Source organism: Melopsittacus undulatus, chromosome 10 (assembly GCF_012275295.1).
Source record: "Melopsittacus undulatus isolate bMelUnd1 chromosome 10, bMelUnd1.mat.Z, whole genome shotgun sequence".
In the NCBI taxonomy this organism is placed as follows: Eukaryota; Metazoa; Chordata; class Aves; order Psittaciformes; family Psittaculidae; genus Melopsittacus; species Melopsittacus undulatus.
The window spans coordinates 34,229,448-34,249,198 of NC_047536.1; the positions used below are offsets into that span (position 1 = coordinate 34,229,448).

The 19,751-nt window shown below is 66.1% G+C and overlaps 3 protein-coding genes across 5 annotated transcripts; 2 read left to right on the top strand and 1 right to left on the bottom strand.

The window, feature by feature from the left end:
- Window positions 1–1,368: 1,368 nt before the first annotated feature.
- On the bottom strand, window positions 1,369–5,017 carry FAM110A (family with sequence similarity 110 member A). Of its 2 annotated transcripts, none has more exons than XM_034067235.1 (2): window positions 4,346–5,017; window positions 1,369–2,543 (listed from the first exon to the last, which is right to left on the bottom strand). In XM_034067235.1, the coding sequence occupies exon 2, from the start codon at window positions 2,480–2,482 to the stop codon at window positions 1,370–1,372; it is 1,113 nt and encodes a 370-aa protein (XP_033923126.1). In that variant the 5' UTR covers window positions 2,483–2,543; window positions 4,346–5,017; the 3' UTR covers window position 1,369. The 2 variants fall into 2 exon arrangements, with proteins under 2 accessions (XP_033923126.1, XP_033923127.1); XM_034067236.1 differs by lacking the exon at window positions 4,346–5,017 and adding an exon at window positions 3,588–3,612.
- A 2,610-nt stretch (window positions 5,018–7,627) lies between these two features.
- Window positions 7,628–10,931, top strand: SLC52A3 (solute carrier family 52 member 3). 2 transcript variants are annotated; one of them, XM_034066863.1, is made up of 4 exons: window positions 7,628–7,646; window positions 9,031–10,079; window positions 10,299–10,422; window positions 10,549–10,931. In XM_034066863.1, exons 2-4 carry the CDS (start codon window positions 9,067–9,069, stop codon window positions 10,759–10,761), a joined length of 1,350 nt encoding a protein of 449 aa, XP_033922754.1. In that variant the 5' UTR covers window positions 7,628–7,646; window positions 9,031–9,066; the 3' UTR covers window positions 10,762–10,931. The 2 variants fall into 2 exon arrangements, with proteins under 2 accessions (XP_033922754.1, XP_033922753.1); XM_034066862.1 differs by lacking the exon at window positions 7,628–7,646 and adding an exon at window positions 8,410–8,729.
- Window positions 10,932–14,120: 3,189 nt separating this feature from the next.
- SCRT2 (scratch family transcriptional repressor 2) lies at window positions 14,121–17,054 on the top strand. The gene is made up of 2 exons (XM_034066975.1): window positions 14,121–14,244; window positions 16,278–17,054. The coding sequence occupies exons 1-2, from the start codon at window positions 14,121–14,123 to the stop codon at window positions 16,982–16,984; spliced, it is 831 nt and encodes a 276-aa protein (XP_033922866.1). The 3' UTR covers window positions 16,985–17,054.
- Window positions 17,055–19,751: the final 2,697 nt, after the last annotated feature.

Genomic DNA, 19,751 nt, shown 5'->3' on the forward strand with positions numbered 1-19,751 from the left:
ACCACTGGTGCAGCTGAGCAGCACCCATGCCCCGCAGACTGGCTCCCAGCACATGGAGCCATTGTAGCCATGGCCCCAGGCTGGAGATGCTCGGAGGCAGTGGCAGGGCCGGGGTCCAGGCAGGGTCCCCAGGGGTGCAGGCACTGGTTCCATGGTGCCCCTTCCCCTGCAGCCTCCCACTTGCATGGGGAGGACCTCCCAGTTGCAGGGAGCACCCACAGCACTGGGAGGCTGTGGGGGGCACCCCGGGGGTAACACCCGGTGCTTTCATCTTCCAAGCTCTCCCTGCGCTCCCTTTCATCCTCAGCCCCCCTCGGAGGTCTCTGCTATCGCTGCCCCATCTCAGCATCCCCGAGCAGTGGGGCCTGGCCAAGCTCCATGGGAGGCAGCACGGTCGGTGCTGGCTGCGGCACAGAGGGGAAACCGTGGGAAGGGCTGTGCCGGGACCTGCCGGAACCAACCGTCACCGTGCCGTGCCCCCCGGGGCCCGCGCTGGCAGGCTATGGCACAGCACCAGTGCTCCCATTGGCACCAGTGCTCCCATTGGCATCAGTGCTCCCATCAGCATCAGTGCTCCCATCAGCACCTGGCACCAATGCTCCCATTGGCACCAGTGCTCCCATCGACATCAGTGCTCCCATCAGCATCAGTGCTCCCATCGGCATCCAGCACCAGGGTGGGCACCCTGAGGGTCCCTGCCCCATCCCGACCTCACCTCCTCAGAGACAGCATCACACAGAGCATCCAAAGCACAGATTTAATAAAACCATCTGCATTGTTGTTGTTGTTGCTATTTACAGGTCAAACATCAGGAAAACAGTGGAAATGAGGAAAAGACCAACAACGTCATCGTCATAAATAGAAGATGTGTCCTGGGAGGGGACACAAGCACTCACACACTCACACACACACACAGAGCCCTGGGAGCTCAAAGTGGGGGGTTCACATCTGCCCCCACCCCACAAAGCATCCAGCTTCACCCAGACCATTACAATGGGGGTCCCAAGGATGCAGCCCCCAGCCCAGTCAGCACAGCCCCCTCAGGGGGCTCTGAGCAGGGGAGAAACAGCCCCTTACCCCCCACCCATGGGTGCTGGCAAGGAGCAGGGCAGGCAGGGTGACCACATAGGAAGGTGTTGAGGACTCGCCACACACCCATGGACACAGGTGTCTTTGCCTTGCCATGGGGGCCACAGTGACCCTGCTCTCCGGTGCTGGCACAGGATGGAGCCAGTGGGATGGATGTGTGGCCACCGCATGGCTCTGAGTTCAAGGGTCCCATCCCCACCAAGAGGTCCCCTGCTCCTCCATGTCCATCATTGCCTTCTATGACCAACCCACCCCGGTGCCCTCCACCGCTGCGGCACAGCTACACATTGGAGACCTGCTGGTGCTCCCTGGCCTGGCGCAGCCCATACAGCCACTTGATGACACGGGCATTGCGCTCAATGATGGAGATGCCATACGGCACACGCTCCGGCGGGCGTCCCTCCGGTGTGGCCGCGCTGGTTGGCGAGCGGCCACCATCCGAGCTGGCCGTGCTCACGCTGTGGAACTTGAGCGAGACGATGTCGGAGCTGGCGCGGGCGAAGCGCTCGGCGCCCGTGTCCTGCAGCTCCTCGGGGTCCAGGCCGCAGTAGTTGAAGAACCGCTCCAGGTCTGCGGTGGCACGAGAGAGCCGGTCGCTCAGGTCCGACTTGGAGCGGTGCAGCACCGGCTGCCGGCGCGCGCCCTCGGGGCGGGCGGGTGAGACCTGCGCCGGGGCTGCACCGGGGATGGGGGATGCGGGTACCGGTGTCACTGGTGTCACTGGTGTCACTGGTGTCATCGATGTCACTGGTGTCACTGGTATCATTGGTGTCACTGGTGTCACTGGTATCATTGGTGTCACCGGTGTCACCGGCCCCCGTGGAGCCCTGCAGGGACGCACATCCACCCTCCTCACGGCCACACTGCCAGGGGGGTTGGCAGCAATGGGACTCTCCGGTGGTTTGGCAGCGCCATCCGCCCCACTGCACCGCGGCGCCGGCACCTCCGCCCTCCACTTGCAGTCCCTGCCCAGCGGGTTCTCCGCCATGGGGAAGGGGCTGTCGCACAGGTTGATGAGGTTGTTGAGGATCTCCAGGTCAAGGCAGGTCTTGGTGCCCGTAGGCTCAGCACGACGCGGTCCCGGCGGTGCCCTGCGGCTGGGGGTGAGCATTGCCCGGCGCACCCCCGCTGTGAACAGGGGCTGCTTGAGCAGTGGTGGCTTCACCGGCTCCTGCCTGGTGCTGGCGACCCGCTGGCTCTTCACGTACTTGGCCTTGTCGGCCTCCAGCCTCTCCACCGCGCTCGGCTTCCCGGCACCCGGCTCGGTGCCACGGCGGAAATAAGCAGGGCCCTTGCGAAGGATGCGGATGGGCATGGTTGAGGTGAAGGGAGCCGGTACCGGTACCGGTACCCCCTTCATGGCGTCGCCGGCCTGCAGCGCCTCGACGGGCATCCTCAGCACTGGCACCGGGTGAGTGCCCCACAACCGCAGCGATGGGCTCAGGTGTCGGCAGCTGCAAAGAGAGCCTGGAGTGAGTGTGGTGCTTGCCCCTGCCCGGCCCCACCGCAGACAAAGGCTGCCCGAGCCGTGTGCGGTGCCGCACTGCCTGCGCCGCCAGCGCCGGCTGCTATTTGAAGGCAGGAACCACGCCTCCATCACCACCGAGGCCTCCCCGGCACCGTGCATGGCCAATCGGCACAGCCAGCCTGCTTCAAACCGCACCGGGGCCAATGGGGTGGCACGGAGGGAGCCCCAGCCACGGCACCCCGGGAGGAGAGGGGTGGTTTGGTCCTGCACCCCTCAGTGATGCTCCTGTGCCCAAGGGTGCATCACCTGCACCGAGGGGTGCATCTCCCTTGCCCGGGGTGCATCACCCACATCAAAGGGTGCGTTGCCTGCACCCAGGGGTGCACCTACTCCCAGGGGTGCATTGCTTATGCCCAGGAGGGCATCACCTGCATCAAGGGGTGCAACACCCACATCAAGGGGTGCAATGTCCGTGCCCAGGGGAGCATTGTCTGCTTCCAGAGGAGCATCCCCCCTGTCCAGGGATGCATCACCCACCCCTCACCCACCACCCTGCCAGGCTGGGGGCTCTGGGGCTCCGCTCCCCCTGCTCTCCGTTCCCCAGCTCCCTGCTCCCACCCTGGATCCCATTGGAAAGCACCATCGGTGTTTTCCACCCGAGCGTGCCCGTCCGAGGTGTGCTGGGAGCGGCGCTGGGGCCCCACACACCCCACGTCCCTGGGCCCCTGCCAACCCCAACAATCACAACCGCCCGCCCCAGCAGTCGCACCAAGCCCCGGCCTGCCCATAGCAGCATGGGGGGGGGGGGTCCAAACCAGCCCTGAACCCCATTGCAGCCCCTTCCCAGCTGCTCCCAGTGCCCCTGCCCACGGGTGGGCAGAGCTGGAGGGGTCCCAACACACAGAGGGGCTCAGGCACGTGGGGGGTCGGATCTTGCCCCCCCATTCCCGAGCTGCTTTGAGCCCCGCAGCACGGGGGTGCCCAGCTCAGGGCACAGCTGACCCGAGGCTATGGCAGCCCCGGTACTCACCGGGCCGTGGCCTCCGGTTCCTCCGGTGCCCCAGTGCTGCCGTCACCACTCCCGGCACAACAACTTCCTGGGTGCCACCCAGGGCCCTTCCCAGCATCACCACGAGCGGCCGGAGCCAGCACCGGCACCCGCAGCACCGCGGCAGGGCCATACCGAACCACACACACCAGTACAGCGGCACCTGCGCCCAGTGGGCACCAGCACAGGTCCTCGGCTTGCACACCCTAACCCCCCCCCCCCCCCCCCGGGTAGGTGAACTGGGGCCACGGCTCCATGCTGCTCTGGAGCTCAGGTTGATGCCGGAGGCTCAGCCCCAGGGTGAGCCATGGGATGGTTCTTGCGGCACAAGGATGAGGACACGGAGTCCCCATCAGAGCCGTGCGGGCAGCGTGGGGTCCCCTCCCTGCCTGGCCAGCAGGGACAGCACAACCTGCTGCTCCGCATTCCTGTGGTGCTGAGCCTCCTGCCCTGGCACGGCCGGGCTGCACCGAGACACCCCCCAACACCCCACAGCACAGCCACATCACCCCATGCTCCCAGCCCGGCCGGAGCGTGGGGCTCAGAACCCCACTTACACTGGGTGATGCCCATGGCCCCAGCTCCAATCCCTCCTGGTGTGGGCAGCACAACCAGGCTCACCCGGCACATGGAATGACCCAGGCAGTGCTTCCAGGGAGCCATGCTGGGGGATGTGTGGTTGTGCCCCCCCCACCAGGCCATCCTGCTGGCACAGGACCCGCACCACCTCCAGCACCCACCTGGATGGGCCCTGCGATGTGGGAGCCGGCTCGGCACCACAGTGCTGCTCCTTGTGCTCGTCCAGGCTATCCCGATGTCCCTGTGGTTCCGGTCCCAGCCACGTCCTCCCCTTCTCCCCCAGGAGCTGCTCCGCACCGCGGCTGCTCCTGCTGAGTCAGTGCTGGGCGAGGACGAGCTCACATGGGATTAAAACCATGGGGCATCCTCCATGCCAGGCTGCGTCACACAGCGTGATGGGACACGGTGACGTCCGGCGTGGTGCTGGTGCAGCCGCGGTGCTGGATGGGGATTCACGGCTTGAGGTGCTCCCATTGCCAAAGCCAGATCACCTCTGGCTGCCCCCTGCCTGCTGTGGGGTCCTGGTGGCCCTGGCAGGGACCCAGGGAGATGGGAAGATTCCCAGGCTGGCTCCCGGCCGGCACAGCCAGCCAAGGGCCTGCTCCGACATGGAAAACTTGCCTTGTTCCTGCATGAACCCGGCAGAGCCTCTGGAATGAACTCCAAACCGCAGGAACACAACCGGGAGAGCGTGAATGGAGCTGATGGACCGGAGCGGGGTCACCAAACCTGCGGTCACAGCGCCCTGCTGGCCTGGACCCAGCCCTGGGGTGGCTCCGGGGGCCATGGCACAGGCATCTCCCATGGCGAGGAGCGGATGGAGCCGTGTGCTATTCCAACTGCTCTTGGAAACAAGACAAGGAGCAGGCGGAGAGCAAAGAGCTGAGTGAAACACATGGAGAACAGTGTGGGTGCCATAGGGCTGCCCTGTGCCTGGCCAGCAGCAAAGGTGCATCCACACAGTGATCCTGGCTGCAAGAACACTGCTCAGAGCCTGCCCGATGGGCTGAGCCCCACCATGGGCACCGAGTCTGCGCAGGGTGCAGCAGTGGGTGCAGCAGTGGGTGCAGCAGTGGGTGCAGCAGTGGGTGCAGGCGGCTGCCCAGGCACGTTGGGTGCTCCTGGAGTGGGTGTTGGAGCCTCACCCTCACTGGGAGCATCCCAGGACGGGTGTTGGGAAGGGAGCCAGCGGTGGGAGCGCTCCCAGCACCTCTGACAACACCCGGCCCGGCCGGATGGGGCCTGGAGCAGCTGCTCCAGTGCAAGGGGTCCCTGCCCGTGGCAGGGGTTGGAGCTGGAGGAGCTTTAAGGTCCCTTCAACCCCAACCACCCTGGGACCTATGATGCGGGTACTCAATGGGGATGCCCTGGCTGGGTCCAGCACCTCCTTGCTCGGCTCCCCATGGGCAGAGGGCAGGATGCTGCCCGCACCCCGCTCCCCGCAGGCAGCAGCTCAGAGCCGGGAGGTGACAGATGGGGCCAGGCCGGGCACGGGCCCTTTGTCTGTGCGGTGGCTGCGGTACGGACATGCAGATGGCGGCTGCCGACGGGGCCGGGGCCGCAGCCCGTGGCCGGGCGAGCGCCGGGCCCAGGGGACCGGCCCTTTTGTCGGGGTCTCACCTCCAGCAGCGGCCCCAGCCCCGAACCCCCCCCCCCCCCCCCCTTCAACTTTCAACTTGACCTGCTCCTTTCACATGGAAATGAGATGCAAATGACACCGGGAGGGGGCTGACAGCGGCCAGAGCCTGCGATCTGCAGCGGGTCCCTGCACACAGATCCGGGGGTCACACACATGTGCCTGGGGTAGCCGGGGGTCCCTGGGGTGAGGGGTACCCCCTGTACCCCTGCAGTGGAGCAGCCGCATTCCCCTTGCCCTAAAAGAGCATCCCCATTGCTCTCAGTAAAGCAGCTACTCGGGGATGGCTCTTGCTGGGGCTGAGCTTGAGGATGGACCCCGCTGATCCCACTGTTTCCTATCCCCATCCTCACCGGTGATGGGGACCCAGCTTCCCAGTGATCCAGTCACCAGAGCCCAGCAGAGTCCAGTGGTCGGGGACCATTCGGCTCTCGAATGCTGCCATCTGCCTCTGGGGCCTGGGCTCGCATCTGCCGGGGCCGGGGGCTCAGCTGCAGCACGGGAAGGGGCAGCATGTGTTGGGTGGATCGGGGTGAGGAGTGTGAAGCAGCCCCGTGGGGGTCCCGCACCCGGAGCCCCTCGGGCTGCCCTCACAAGGGTCTCCTTTGTGCTGCCACATTAAACACCAATGAAACACTGTCCCCTCCTGTCCCCAGCCCGGACCAGCCTGAGCCCCTGCGCCTGGTTCCTTCCAGCATCTTGGACATGCTCCCCCTCTTCCAGGTTCCCCCAGCACTGGATTGTGCTGGGATAGGCTTGTTTTTCTCCATAGGAGCTGGTATGTGGCTGGTTTGGATTCTTGCTACAAACAGAGCAGATAACTTTGGGGTGTTTTGGTTATCACTGAGCAGCTCTTGTAGAGCATCAGGGCCTTGTCTGCTTCTCACAGTGCCCGACCAGTGAGGAGAGTGGGGATGCACAGGAAATTGGGGGGGGATGGTGATGGAACAGGAGACCTCAGTGAGGAAGGGATACCCCAGGCTATGGGTTCTCCTGCTCAGCAATAAAACTGGAGAAAACAAAGGAAGGGGGAGACGTTTGGAGTCTGTTACACATGGATCTGCTGTCCTGGGACTGGCAGGACACAGGCCTGTGGGCAGCAATGAAGGAATTGCTTGGGTAGGAAGGGACCTTAAAGTTCATCCGGTTCCATTCAACACCCCTGCCATGGGCAGGGACCCCTTCCACTGGAGCAGCTGCTCCAAGCCCCCGTGTCCAACCTGGCCTTGAGCACTGCCAGGGATGGGGCAGCCACAGCTTCTCTGGGCACCCTGTGCCAGCGCCTCAGCACCCTCACAGGGAACAGCTTCTGCCTAAGAGCTCAGCTCAGTCTCCCCTCCGGCAGGTTCAAGCCATTCCCCTTGGCCTGCCCCTACGTGTCCCTGCTGCACCACACGGCTGGGGCAGGGCTGCAGGCAGGAGCAGGGCAGGGCTGCAATGGGAGGCACAGGGATAGGGACTGGAAGGCACCGGGGACGGCAGCCCCGGGCTCTGCAGCCGCTGTCCCAGCGACACCCGGTGGGTGCTGTGGGAAGAGCCGCCGTGAGGCACCCATGGGTGCTGCGATGGGGGGGGGGGGGAGGATTGTGGTGCTGGGGTTGACCTGATCTCACCCAAGTCACCTCCCAGCTTCTGCAAGCAGCTTATCCACAGCTCACGGCTTTACTGCCCGTCCGGTGCCACCCCAGTGCCATGTGCCAGGGTGCACCCGAGGTGGGAGCATCACCACGCTCCGGGTCCCCATGGCAGCTCCTGCCCCTGCAGAGACCCCCGGAGGGCACAGGCACCAAGTGACATTGCCAGCTGCAAGAAGCAGCCTGAAATAGGTGGGATGCGGTTCAGCCGAGGCCACACGCAAGGCCCAGGACACTGCCAAGAATAGCCACCGGCACCGGGCCAAGCCGGGGGCACCGGGCCAGCGGCCACACTGCGGTGAGAGCCCTGATCCATGGCCACGGGCACGGCGCTGCCCCGGCAGCAGTGGTCCCAAGCAGGACATGGGGTGTCCCTGGGTGGGCAGGAGCTGGAGGTGCCACAGTTGGACTTTGGCCACCGGGATGGAGCTCGGAGCTAAAGGCTCCAGCGCCTGGGGTTGGGCTGTATGGGAACTGGGAACCCACCGGGAAGAGAGGCAGGAGCTGGGGGGGGTCCTGAACCCCTGTCCCCTCTGGCCATGCCCCAGGCCCAGGCTGACCCCGGCCAGCCCCTGTCCTACAGCAGGGGGGTATGGCTGGGACAGGAGCTGATCCATGAGGATCCCTGTGGAGCAGGATCGGGCCCCCCCGTCCCTCCAGGAACTACCGCGTGTTTCCTTATGCCTTGCGCTGGCTGTTATCCCATCACACCCTGTGCTGGCAGCGGACCCAGCCCGCAGCTCCCGTGCTTCCCTGCGACCTCCCGGGGCCGCACCGGAGCACGTGGAGCCGGACCGGGGGACCCCGGCCCCAGCCGAGCACCGGGACGGGAGCGGCGGCAGCGCGGAGGGCGCCGGTCCCCGGTCCGCATCCGGAGGCGGTGACGTCGGGCGCACGTCACGGGCGCCGGGACCCGCTCCCCCCCCGCCCCCGCGGCTGCTGCCGGTTGCCCGGGGCACAGTGAGTTCCGTGCTGCGGGACCGGTCCCACCGGTACCGCCGCGGGGCCATGGGCGGCTGGCGCTGGGCTGAGCCGAGCTCCGGCCGTGGGGCCGGGGGGCCGTGGGGGGCAGGAGCCGGCTGCGAGCCCGGGGCCGGGGCTGCGGCCGGGTCCCTGCTGACTCAGCACCCGGGCAGGAACCGGCCCCGGTCCGCAGGTGGGGCTGTCGGGAGCGCGCTTCCTGCCGCAGGGGAGGAGACGGGCGCGGCGGGGGCAGGGGTTGGTTCGAGGCCTCTGCTCCCGGCGGAGCCGCTGCCCCGGCCTCCCGGTGCCCAGGTGAGCGCCGCCATCACCCCCCGGCCACGCCGTGCCCCGGTCCTGGCCCCGCTCCGTGCCCGTGCGGCATGGGGCCCAGCGCCGGCACCGTGGGGAGCAGGGGGATCCCATGGGGGGCAAGGAGGGGTTGGGATGGGCCATGGGGTGAGCGTGGTGCTCTGTGGGTCCCGCACCACCGGGGGGTGATGGAGAGGAGCTGCTCTGCCTGCTGCCCGCAGAGGGGGGATGCAGGCAGGGCCATGGGTTGGGGTCCGGGGGGGTCGGGTCTCGCCCCACCACTGATGCAAACCTCTCCCCGCAGCACAGCAGCATCGCCCTCGAGCACCCATCCCTGAGCATGGCGCTGCTCACCCATTTCCTCGCCTGCACCTTCGGCATGGGCTCCTGGGTGGCCATCAACGGGCTGTGGGTCGAGCTGCCGCTGCTGGTGACGGTGCTGCCGGAGCAGTGGGATCTGCCGTCGTACATCACCATCATCATCCAGATGGCCAACGTGGGGCCGCTCTTCGTCACCCTCATGCACCGCTTTCGGCCTGGCTTGCTGAAGGAGGAGGTCGTCATCTACGTGGTGGTGTCCGTGGGTGTCCTGGCCTGTTTACTGTTAGCCTTCCTGTGGAGCTACACATCCTCCATCGCCGGGGCACCCCACAGCACTGCCTTCCTGCTCCTCACCTTCTTCCTGGCGCTGGTGGACTGCACGTCCTCCGTCACCTTCCTGCCCTTCATGATGCAGCTGCGGCCCCAGTTCCTCAACACCTTCTTCATAGGTGAAGGGCTCAGTGGGCTGATCCCTGCTCTCATTGCCCTGGCCCAGGGCTCTGGCATCTCCACCTGTGTAAACACCACCCGCTTGGTCAATGAGACTGGGGAGAGCATCATCTCCCAGATGGAGACCCACTACCTCCCAGCCAACTTCTCCACCCTCGTCTTCTTCCTCCTCATGACGGCAATGATGCTGGCCTGCTTGCTGGCCTTCTTCTTCCTCAACAGGCAGCCCAAGGAGTGGGAGCTCTCCCAGCAGCAGCTCTTTCCCAGCAATATCATGCTGAGCTCAATCGATCAGACCCCCAGTGAAGAAGGAGGCTCCCGGCTGAGCGGAGGCTGCCCATGCCCAAAGGATGCCAAGGGGCTGACGAGCATCACACCAGAGCAGGTCTCCTACTCCCTGGCCAAGCTCACCTTCATCTACCTCCTCGTCGCTTGGGTGAGCGCTCTGACCAACGGGGTCCTGCCGTCTGTGCAGTCCTACTCCTGCCTGCCCTATGGCAACACCGCCTACCACCTTGCCACCACGCTCAGCTCCATGGCCAACCCTCTGGCCTGCGTCGTGGCCATGTTCCTGCCCGGCAGGTGGGTATCATGGTGCTGGGGCCCATGGTGGGGTGAACCCCGGGGGGCTTCTGCCTCCAAAACAGACCCTGCTTTGCAATGGGGGAAGATGGAGGCATTGGGTGGGAGAGGGGCTGTGGGGTCCCTTGCCCTGGCAGCAGAGACACCCTAGGGAAGGAGGCTGGAGCCTGTGCCGTGGGTCTGTGCCCCTCACCAGTGTCACCCACATGTCCCTTGCAGGTCCCTGGCCCTGCTGGGCACCCTCACCACGCTGGGGACAGGCTTTGGTGCCTACAACATGGCCATCGCGGCGATGAGTCCCTGCCCACTCCTCCAGCAGTCCCAGTGGGGAGATGTCACCATTGTAAGTCACTGGGTCCCCCTCACCCGGCGAGGTCTCTGGGGCCACCCCAAGCTCTGTCCTCACCACAATGACCCCTATCCCCACCCGGGCACCCCCCCCAGCCCTGCTGACCGCTCTCCCCTCCAGGTCCTCTCCTGGGTGCTCTTCAGTGGGACACTCTCCTATGTGAAGGCGATGGCCGGGGTGATCCTGCGCAGCTGCAGCCGCAACGAGCTGGTGTGGTATGGGGCGATGGAGCAGTTGGGCTCCCTCCTGGGGGCCCTGCTCATGTTCCCCCTCGTCAACATCTACAACCTGTTCACATCGGCCGATTACTGCAGCCTGCAGTGCCCGGTCTGAGCACCCGGACACCCTCTTGTCACTGTGCACCCAAAGCCAGCGCCGGCACCGGGATGGCTGCAGGAACACGTCCCCACCGGGCTCTGCCGTGTCCATGGGCTGGGGCAGCTCCGTGGCCCCGAGCACCGGGAGTCCCTGTTGTGTTCAAAGCAATAGAAGGTGTTTGCTCAGCCCTCGGCTCCCCACTGCCTGTGCCCACTGCCCCCCTGGGGGTCTGGCACTGTTTAACATCGTGCCCCAAAGCCCTGCTGTCCTCAGCTGCACCCATGGCCCCAGTGGCATTCCCAGCAGCATTCCCTGCCCTGTGCCATGCAGAGGATGTCAGTGGGTTCACAGCCAGCTGCAGGGAGCAGGGACAAAGGTGGCTTGAGCAGGGCTGTGCCGGAGCCCTGCCGGAGCCTCCCCTGCCCTGGCCATGGGGAAGGGAAGCAGGGGGACACAGACCATGGGGCTTTCACAAGGGCCCCATCAGCAGCTGGGGAAACTGAGGCACAGGGGGAACCTGCCTGACATTTGTCACCTTCCGCAGGGCACAGTGTCCCCATCCATGCTTCCTGTTCCCTCCCCATAGCCCCGTGCCCCTCCGTACCCCACCTGAGCCCTGCTGCACCCCGAGATGGGCAGCACTGGGGCTGCAGCCCATCCCTGGGCACAGTGACAGTCAGGGGGTGGCGCAGGAGCACAGGTACCCACCTGGGATGGGGCATGGGACGCACTGGTGCCCGGGGGGCAGCCCCACACCGGCACAGCCCCCGTGCCCCACACGCGCCTGCGCCCCCTCCCCGGGGCACGAGGCAGCCGGGCCTTTGTCCCCGGCCCTTTGTCTGGCAATCTGCTCCGGCGCTGGCGGCAGCACCAGGCTCAGCCTCAGCCTCAAAGCCACTCCGGGGCTCCGGCTGCGGCCCGGCCGCCTCCGGGAGCGACGCGGGTGGAATCACTAATGCTGCAGACCCCCATGCTGGAGAGAGGCAGCAGGATCTGCCCCACGGCACCTCCTGCCTGACCCCACAGCACCGAGGGTCCAGCCCATGGGGGATGCTCATCAGGACAAGAGGGATGTGGCCTTTGGAGAGGCACCGTGGGGTGATTTGTCCCAGGAGCAGGATGTATCCCATGGCCTCTGCAGGGAGACTGGGAGCTGAAACAGGGACCCTCTCCCGCTGCACCCCACAAGGATGCTCCTGCCCTTGGGACCCTCACCCACCGGACACCCCCCCCCGTCCCCTCCCTCTCGCCAAGGAAACAATTGGCTCCAATGGGAATTATTTCCATACAGCTGCTCAGGAAGGCACAAACCCGTCCGCAGCCTTTCTTGTGGAGCTCCCCTCCCTCCCCAGCCCGGCGGGGGCAGGTTTGGGGGGGCCGAGGCGCTGCAGTCAGCAGTATCAGCGCAGCTCGGCAGGGCTGATTGCAGGTTATTAACATACATTATCTCAGTCCCCTGCCTCTGAAAGGAGCCGGGTTCCTGTTCCCCCTCTCCAGCCCTCCCTCCCCCTGTCTTTTACACTTAATTACCTCCCTTATTACACCACAGCCTGGAGAGAGACAAAATCCCCGGGCAGGGGCAGGCCCGGCCCAACTGGGGCGTAAGTAATGGCCCGTTCTGGCAGCGCCTGCCAGGAGAGCCCCGGCACACGCCTGGGTAATGAATCATGGAGCCCGGTGTGCGGGGGGATCACCGGGAGCAGCCCCTGCAGCGAGAGGTGACCTTGAACTTGGCAGAGCCCTGATGTCAGGGATGGATGGGACCCGTGACACTGCCTGCCAGAGCTCGTGGCATGGGGCTGAGACCCCAGCGTGTGTGGGGAGCACCACGGGCACCCCCCGCAATGGGGAGGTGCGGGATGCTGAGGGATGCACTGGGGTCTGGGGTGAGGTGGGATGCTGTGGGACATGTGGGGCTGTAGGCTCTAGGATGCTGATGGATGTGGTACCCTATGGGTTGTGGGGTGCTGTGAGCTCTAAGGTGCTCAGGGCTATTGGATACTGTGGATTATGGGATGCCCTGGGCTGTGGGATGCTGTAGGATACCCTGGGCTGTGGGATGTTGTGGGATGCTCTGGATTATGGGGTACCACACAAAGCCATGAGCCTGATGCACTGCCAGGATGGCCCCAGCCGTGGCTCCCAGTGATGGCTGTGAGCAGTCAGACCCAGGGTACCTGTCATGGGGGGGCTGCTTTTGACCCCCAGCCCCGATGCCACTGGGCTCCTGCAGCCACGGTGCCCAGGGCTGCACTGTGACGGCCGTGCCAGCGCTCTGCCTGCAGTGATGGATGAGCACTGGCCTCAGCTCAGCACCGCACTGCTCGGTACAGCACCGGGCTCAGGCAGAGCAGGGCCCGTGGCCAGCCAGGTCCCAGTGTCACCCTCCAGCCCCAGCAGCACAGGGACACCAACCCCAGGCCATCGGTGCCTGCGGGACCAGGGCCTCATCCTGCTCCGGCAGCAGAGTGGGGGGGGAGAGGAGGCTCCGGCAGGGAACAATGCACCGAGCCCAGCTATTGTTGTGGGCTGTGAAGGTCACAGGCTTCCCCTGGGACAGGCATGGGGACAGGGACACGGGAGAGGGTGAGAAGGTGGGAAAAGGGACAGGGAAGAGGGATGGGGAGGGGGGAAAGAGATAATGGGCAGGAATGGGGACAGGGCAGAGGGGACAGGGCAGGGAAGGGGGAATGGGGATGGAGCCAGAGAACAAGGGACACGGGAAGGGACAAGACAGATGGGAATGGGGACAGAGAACAGGGATAGGAACAGGGAGCAAGGACAGGGGAAAGGGGCAAGAAACAAGGACAGGGGCCAGAGGTGGAGACAAGGGCCGGGGATGGGGACGGGAGCAGGGCCAAGGACGGGACCCCCGCCCCGCAGCCCCAGGGCTGGCGGCAGGAGACAAAGGCGGTGGGAGGCAGCGGAGCGTGTCCCCCCCCCCCCCCGTCCCCGCGTGTCCCCATTGTCCGGGGAAGGGGGAGGAGGGAACCGGGGGGAGGGACCGGGGACCCCGCAGCTCTGCCCGGGGCTCCCCGCGCTGCGGGCGGCTCAGGGGGCTCCGGGGGGGGTCCGGGCGCGGCCGAGCGGAGCGGCCCCTTCCCCCCCCCCCCCCTCCGCTGCCTTCCTCCCCCTTATCCTCCTCCCGTCCCCTCCTCCTCCTCCCTCCTCCTCCTCCTCCTCGCTCTGCTCTCTGCCTCCCTCCCCGCCCCTCGCAGTCGCTCCCCGCTCCTCGCCGTCCGCACCGCGGGGCCGGAGCTGCGGGCGCAGCCGGGGCCGGGCCGGGCGGGGCGGGGGCCGGTGCCGGGGCCGGGGCCGGTGGCGGTGCCGGTACCGGAGCTGTCCAGTGCTGAGGGCGCCGGCCCGGCCCCGCCATGCCCCGCTCCTTCCTGGTGAAGAAGCTCAAGGCGGAGGCATTCACGGCCGCCGGGGCCCCCGCGCCCCCCTACACCCCCCTGGAGCCCCCCTACGCGCTGCCCGGCCCCGCTGCCGGTGATGGTGAGTGCGGGGACGGGGGGGGCCGCAGCCGCTATTGTGTGCGACCGCCGGGGCACCGGGTGCAGGGGGAGCGGGGCAGGACGGGGCGGGGGGCTCCGTCCAACGGGGGTGCATTGGGGGGGGGGGGGGGTCCGGGTCATCCCTCCCCATCTCTGTCCCCCTCGGGGCTCCGCGGCCGCCGGCCGAAGTTGGTCCTTAGGGGAGCATCCCCGGTCTGACAGCGGCATCCCCGCGGGCTCCCCCCCCGCCCCGGCCGGACCCGTGCCCCCCCAGACCGGGGTGCAGCGAGGCCGGACCCTTTCCATGGCAGGTTCTGGGGGGGTCCGAAGCTGCCGGGGCGCGGGGGGCAGCGGAGCCGCTCAGAGCCCGCAGGTTTCATTGTTCACCGCCGTGCCCCGAGCCCCCCCGGGAGCGAGGGGGGGGCCGCCGCCTCCACGGGGTACCGGGAGCAGGAGGGGGAGAGGTGAGGGGCAGCCCCCCCCCCCACACACCGCAGTGCTAAGAGAGGGGCTGGGGGGGTCTGGGTTCTCTGGGGCCACATCCTGCTGGGGAGCACTGGGGAGAGCTTTGGGGGTCACCGGGAGGCAGAGACCCCAGAGGGGCGGCCCAGGGACCTGCCCTGGGAGAGGGGACCGAGGGAGGGGGTCCTGTCCCGGAGTGGGGGCTGGCGGGTCCTGGATGCTCGGGTACCGGGATGCTGAGCTGGATGCAGGAATGGGCCTGATCCAGCCACACACAAACCAGCATCATCCCAATGCTGCGTTGTCCCCCCCCTTTGGCTGCTCCCCATCCCTTGGTGGGTTATCAGTGCTGGGGGCAGGGTGTGAGGGCCGGGGGGTCCCCAGCTCCCCCCCCCCCCGCATCGGGGAGCAGGGGCCGGTGGGGGAGGGATGCGCTGCAGCTGGGCAGAAGCTGCCGACGCTGCTCTCCTGGAAATAACCTTGCTGCATGCTCGGAGGCAGTGAGAAACTGCTGAGCAGAGCGCTTTCTGCACAGCCCGCACTGTCAGCACGGGGGGGGCCGAGCTCTGCCCCTGCCATGCAGCCCCCTCCCCACCGCAGGCACCCCCAGACCTTGTGGGACACCCACTAACAGCCGCTCGCCCTGGGCTGGGGGTGCCGTGGGTGGGAGATCCCAAGGGCAGGACCCAGGTTTAGGGATGCTCGGCTGCAGCCGGGTGGGTGTCATGTGCTGGTGAGCCTGGCAATGCATTGACACCAGCCCCCTGGCAACCTCCACTGCCACCAACGGGGAGGACGTGTCCTCCGAAGCAGGACAAGGGCTGGTCACACAGGGCAGGAGACCACTGGGACCAGTTTGGGGGAGCAGGGGTGGCAGCATGGCCCACAGGGATACTGGTCCTGCAGGGAGAGGACTGCACTGCTCCTCCTGCAGTGACCTTCATGTGCCAGCACGGAGGGATGGGGATGCCCACACGGTGCCAGCTCTGCCAGGGTCAGGAGTCAGGCCATGAGCAGACCTGCACCAATGTCACACAGGGGTGACACTGCTGGAGCAGCACCAGAGCCCTGTTCTGTGCCTGGGGGGCTGCAGGTCCCTCTCCTCGGTGTGAGCCCATTGCCCCAGTGCTGCTGCCCTCCAGGGGTCAGCCCCACTGGGGTCAATGGGAGGCTGGGGTCCTTTCCCATGCCCTCTGCTGCAGAAGGCAAACCCAGGGTGGGCTTTTCCCTGTCTCCCAGTGCCGGGGGTGGACGGAGCAGAGCTCATTACGGTGAACAATGAGGCTCTGCACCGACAGCTGTGCGGCGGCCCCGGAGGCTGCTGCGGCACCGGGGCAGCCACAGCTGCACCTCCCGCAGCCCTATGGGATGGACCCATCCTGCTGCAGATGTGGGGCAAAGTCAGCCCCGGGTGCTCAAGGGCAGCCCCTGGGGCTGAGCGGACACAGGGACCCATGCGGGGGGCACAGCCCTGGTTCTACATCCCCAATGGGCACTTCTGGCTGTGGCTTTTCCCCATCCCCGGTGGGGCTGGCCCGGAGTGACGGTGACCCCATTGTGTCGCCCCTGCAGGGTACCTCCAGCACTGCCTGGCACCCGCCGGCTATGACACCGACAAGAAGCAAGGGCTGCCACCGCCACCACCGGACCCAGCCTATGCCCCCGGCCACGAGGAGTACAGCGACCCCGAGAGCCCCCAGTCCAGCTTCTCCGCCCGCTACTTCAACGGGGAGGCTGCGGTGACGGACAGCTACTCCATGGATGCCTTCTTCATCACGGACGGGCGGTCGCGCCGGCGCAGCGAGAGCCAGCGCCGTGGCAGCCACCGCCACTCCTGCCCCGAGTGCGGCAAGACCTACGCCACGTCCTCCAACCTGAGCCGGCACAAGCAAACCCACCGCAGCCTGGACAGCAAGATGGCCAGGAAGTGCCCGACCTGCGGCAAGGCTTACGTGTCCATGCCCGCCCTGGCCATGCACGTCCTCACCCACAACCTCAAGCACAAGTGCGACGTGTGCGGCAAAGCCTTCAGCCGGCCCTGGCTGCTGCAGGGCCACATGCGGTCCCACACCGGAGAGAAGCCCTTCGGCTGCTCCCACTGCGGCAAAGCCTTCGCCGACCGCTCCAACCTGCGCGCCCACATGCAGACCCACTCGGCCTTCAAGCACTACAAGTGCAAGCAGTGCGAGAAGACCTTCGCCCTCAAGTCGTACCTCAACAAGCACTACGAGTCCGCCTGCTTCAAGGGCTCCGAACACAGCTGTGCAATAGGGAACTAGCCCCCCAGCCCCCTGTGGCACATCCACATCCCTATCCCCGTCCCCATTCGCGTCCTTATCCCATCCCCATCTGCATCCCCAGTCCCATCCCCATCTGCATCCCCAGTCCCATTCCTATCCCCATCCCCAGTCCCATCCCCATCCCCTGTCCCATCCCCATCCCTACCCACATCCCCATCCCAACCCTCATCCCCATCCCTATTGTCACCCCTGTCCCCACCCCAGTCCTGGTCCCCGCACCAGCACTCCTGCAGCTGCAGCCAGCCTGGTTGTGGCTGTGCCGTGGCTGGAGGACACATCCCCACAGACTCACTCCCCCCTGGGAGGAGGGTGTCCCAGCGCTCCTGGGAACGGCTGGATCCAGCCGGGACCACAGCAGGACCCGGCTGCTGGCCCACAGGTCCCTGAGCCCCCCCGCAGCCAGGCAGGTCTCTCTGCGGGGACCTCAGGACCTCTTCCAGACCCAGGAGAGACTTTTCCTCCCCCAGCTCCTGATTTCCACCTCTATTTATTTAATTTATTATTATTATTTATTTAGAGCTGCTGCTTCTCCCCCCGGGGGAGAAAAGACACTTTTCTGCTCCCCCCCCAGGAGCAAAACCTCACCTTGACCCTAACACCGATGGGACCATGGGCTGGAGCTACCGATGGCTCAGTGGGACTGATGGATGGTGCGGCTGGGCTGTGGGTTACCCCTGGAGTCTGGGGTCCCTGCAGCCCACTGCACGGGCCCTGGGGCACCCCGATGCCCCTGGCCAGCATGATCCTACGGGACGTGGCCCTGTGGTGCTCACTGTGGGTCCATAGCCCTAGGAAGAGAAAGGGGCCCCCAGCAGAGCCCCAGGGGACACATCCCTTGCTGGATCCCAGCTTGGGCAGGCACAACTGGGCTCTGCCATGGTGATGGGCTGGGGATGGCATGGTGATGCCCCCTGGGCCAGTGCAGCCCCCTTGCTGTGCAAAGAGCCAGGCTGGCAACCGGGCTGAACAGCCAGCCCTGGGGCAGCACCCAAACCCCCAACCACCCCCATGTCCCCACAGCCTCTGCCCAGACCCCTTGCCAGCCCCTCTAACCCATCGTCCCCCCACCTGTGCTCAGGAGGAGGGGTCAGTGTAGCCGTCAAGTTTGGGTGAGTCTATTTATATTATCCTTATTTATATTATTTATAACTTATGCTTTTCACTATTTATTTGCCAAGACTGGCAGGGCCGTGCCAGCGCTGGAGGTGGCAGAGCTGCAGCAGAGCCGCCGTCCCCAGGACACAGCCACGGTGACACGGATGGGGACGGCACCCCGAGAGCGGACCATGCAGCAGGCACAGAGGCAGGAGGCCACGAGCTGGGAACCGGGGGCTCTGCGCCCCGCAAGCCTCCTCCATAGGCGAAACCCTTCTCCCTTTGTCCGCCTCGCTGCCCCCTGCCCCACACCAGCAGTGGGGACAAACCAGCCCATTCTATGCAACGTCCCAGCGGAGCATCCCTGGAGCAAGCGCCGTGCGTGCGGCATCCGGAGCGGGGCCCGACCCGCGCCTCCGCTTCCTACCTCGGGTCGCGAGCTGCCACGGCCCCATCACCCGGTACCGGCCCCCGGTACCGTCGGGGTCCAAGCCCGGCCCCCCCCGCGGGGCTCGCGTTCCCCACACGAAGTCTTCCTGCGCCGTCTTCCTCCCTGCAACGTCTTCCTCCGGCCGCCCCGGTGCTCCCCTTGCTCCTCGGGGATGTCACGGTCCTCGCTGCCGTGTCCCCCGCAGCCTGCAGGGGCAGAGCAGCAGCAGCAGCATCAGTGCAGGCTCCCCCCGCGGGGCCGGTGCCTCTGCCCCCGTCTCTCCTGTAAATAGCAGACACTACAGCAATAATTTTCCGTGCATGATGATAGATTTTTTCTGCCAGGTTTTGTACTCGCCAGCCCCAGTAGGAGCAATCCGCTGAGAACCGGCCGCCCGCAGTATTACTTGTAACGCAATTCAGGGATATAAAAGGGATTTCTGCCACTAACCGTGTGTCTCGGGGTGTTTATACCAGGGGGAGCGAGTGGTGGATCCCGATCCCTATGGAGCCACGTCCAAGGGCATCACCTGCCCCGAGCCAAGGGGTGGATGTGTCCTGGCACCCGGAGCACCCAGGACTGCCTTGGCAGCAGCAGCAGGAGGCAGATCCCCTGCTGCGGTGAGTGCTGTGCTGGGAACATGGCCCTGCCTGGGAATGCGGCAGAGCACTGACCTGGAAGTAAAGCGCTGTGTGAAACCCTGGCAGCGGGGCTCAGAGCCAGGCTGGCAGCATGGGGGGGGCAGCGATGCTCATGCACCCCCAGTGTCACCCCTGGGGCTCAGCTGTGATGGATGGGGAGGATTTGGGGTTTGCATCCCCTCCTGCCCACACACAGGCACAAGTCGGAGCAGTGGGAACAGCTCCAGGGCAGGCAGGAGCTCCTGGGCTTCCCTCCCCACAGATGGGTGCCAAAGGGAAAGGGTGAGTTATTTTGGGCCTTCAGGACATCAGCAAAGCCCTTGCTGAGCCCTGTGCTCCCGGTGACATGGGTGCTGCCCCTCAGGCACAGTGATTCACCTGAGATGTCACCACCGGATTCATCCTGACAACATCTCATCCTGCAGCTTCATAAACCAGTCCCTGACCATGCCCATCCCTGCTCCTCACACGGGCAGTGCCCGGTCATACTGGTGTGTTTCTGAGGCAGTGCTGGGGCTGAGGACACTCCATGACCCCCGGGAGCTGCCATCCACCAGCATCATGGATCCAGGCTGCTGTG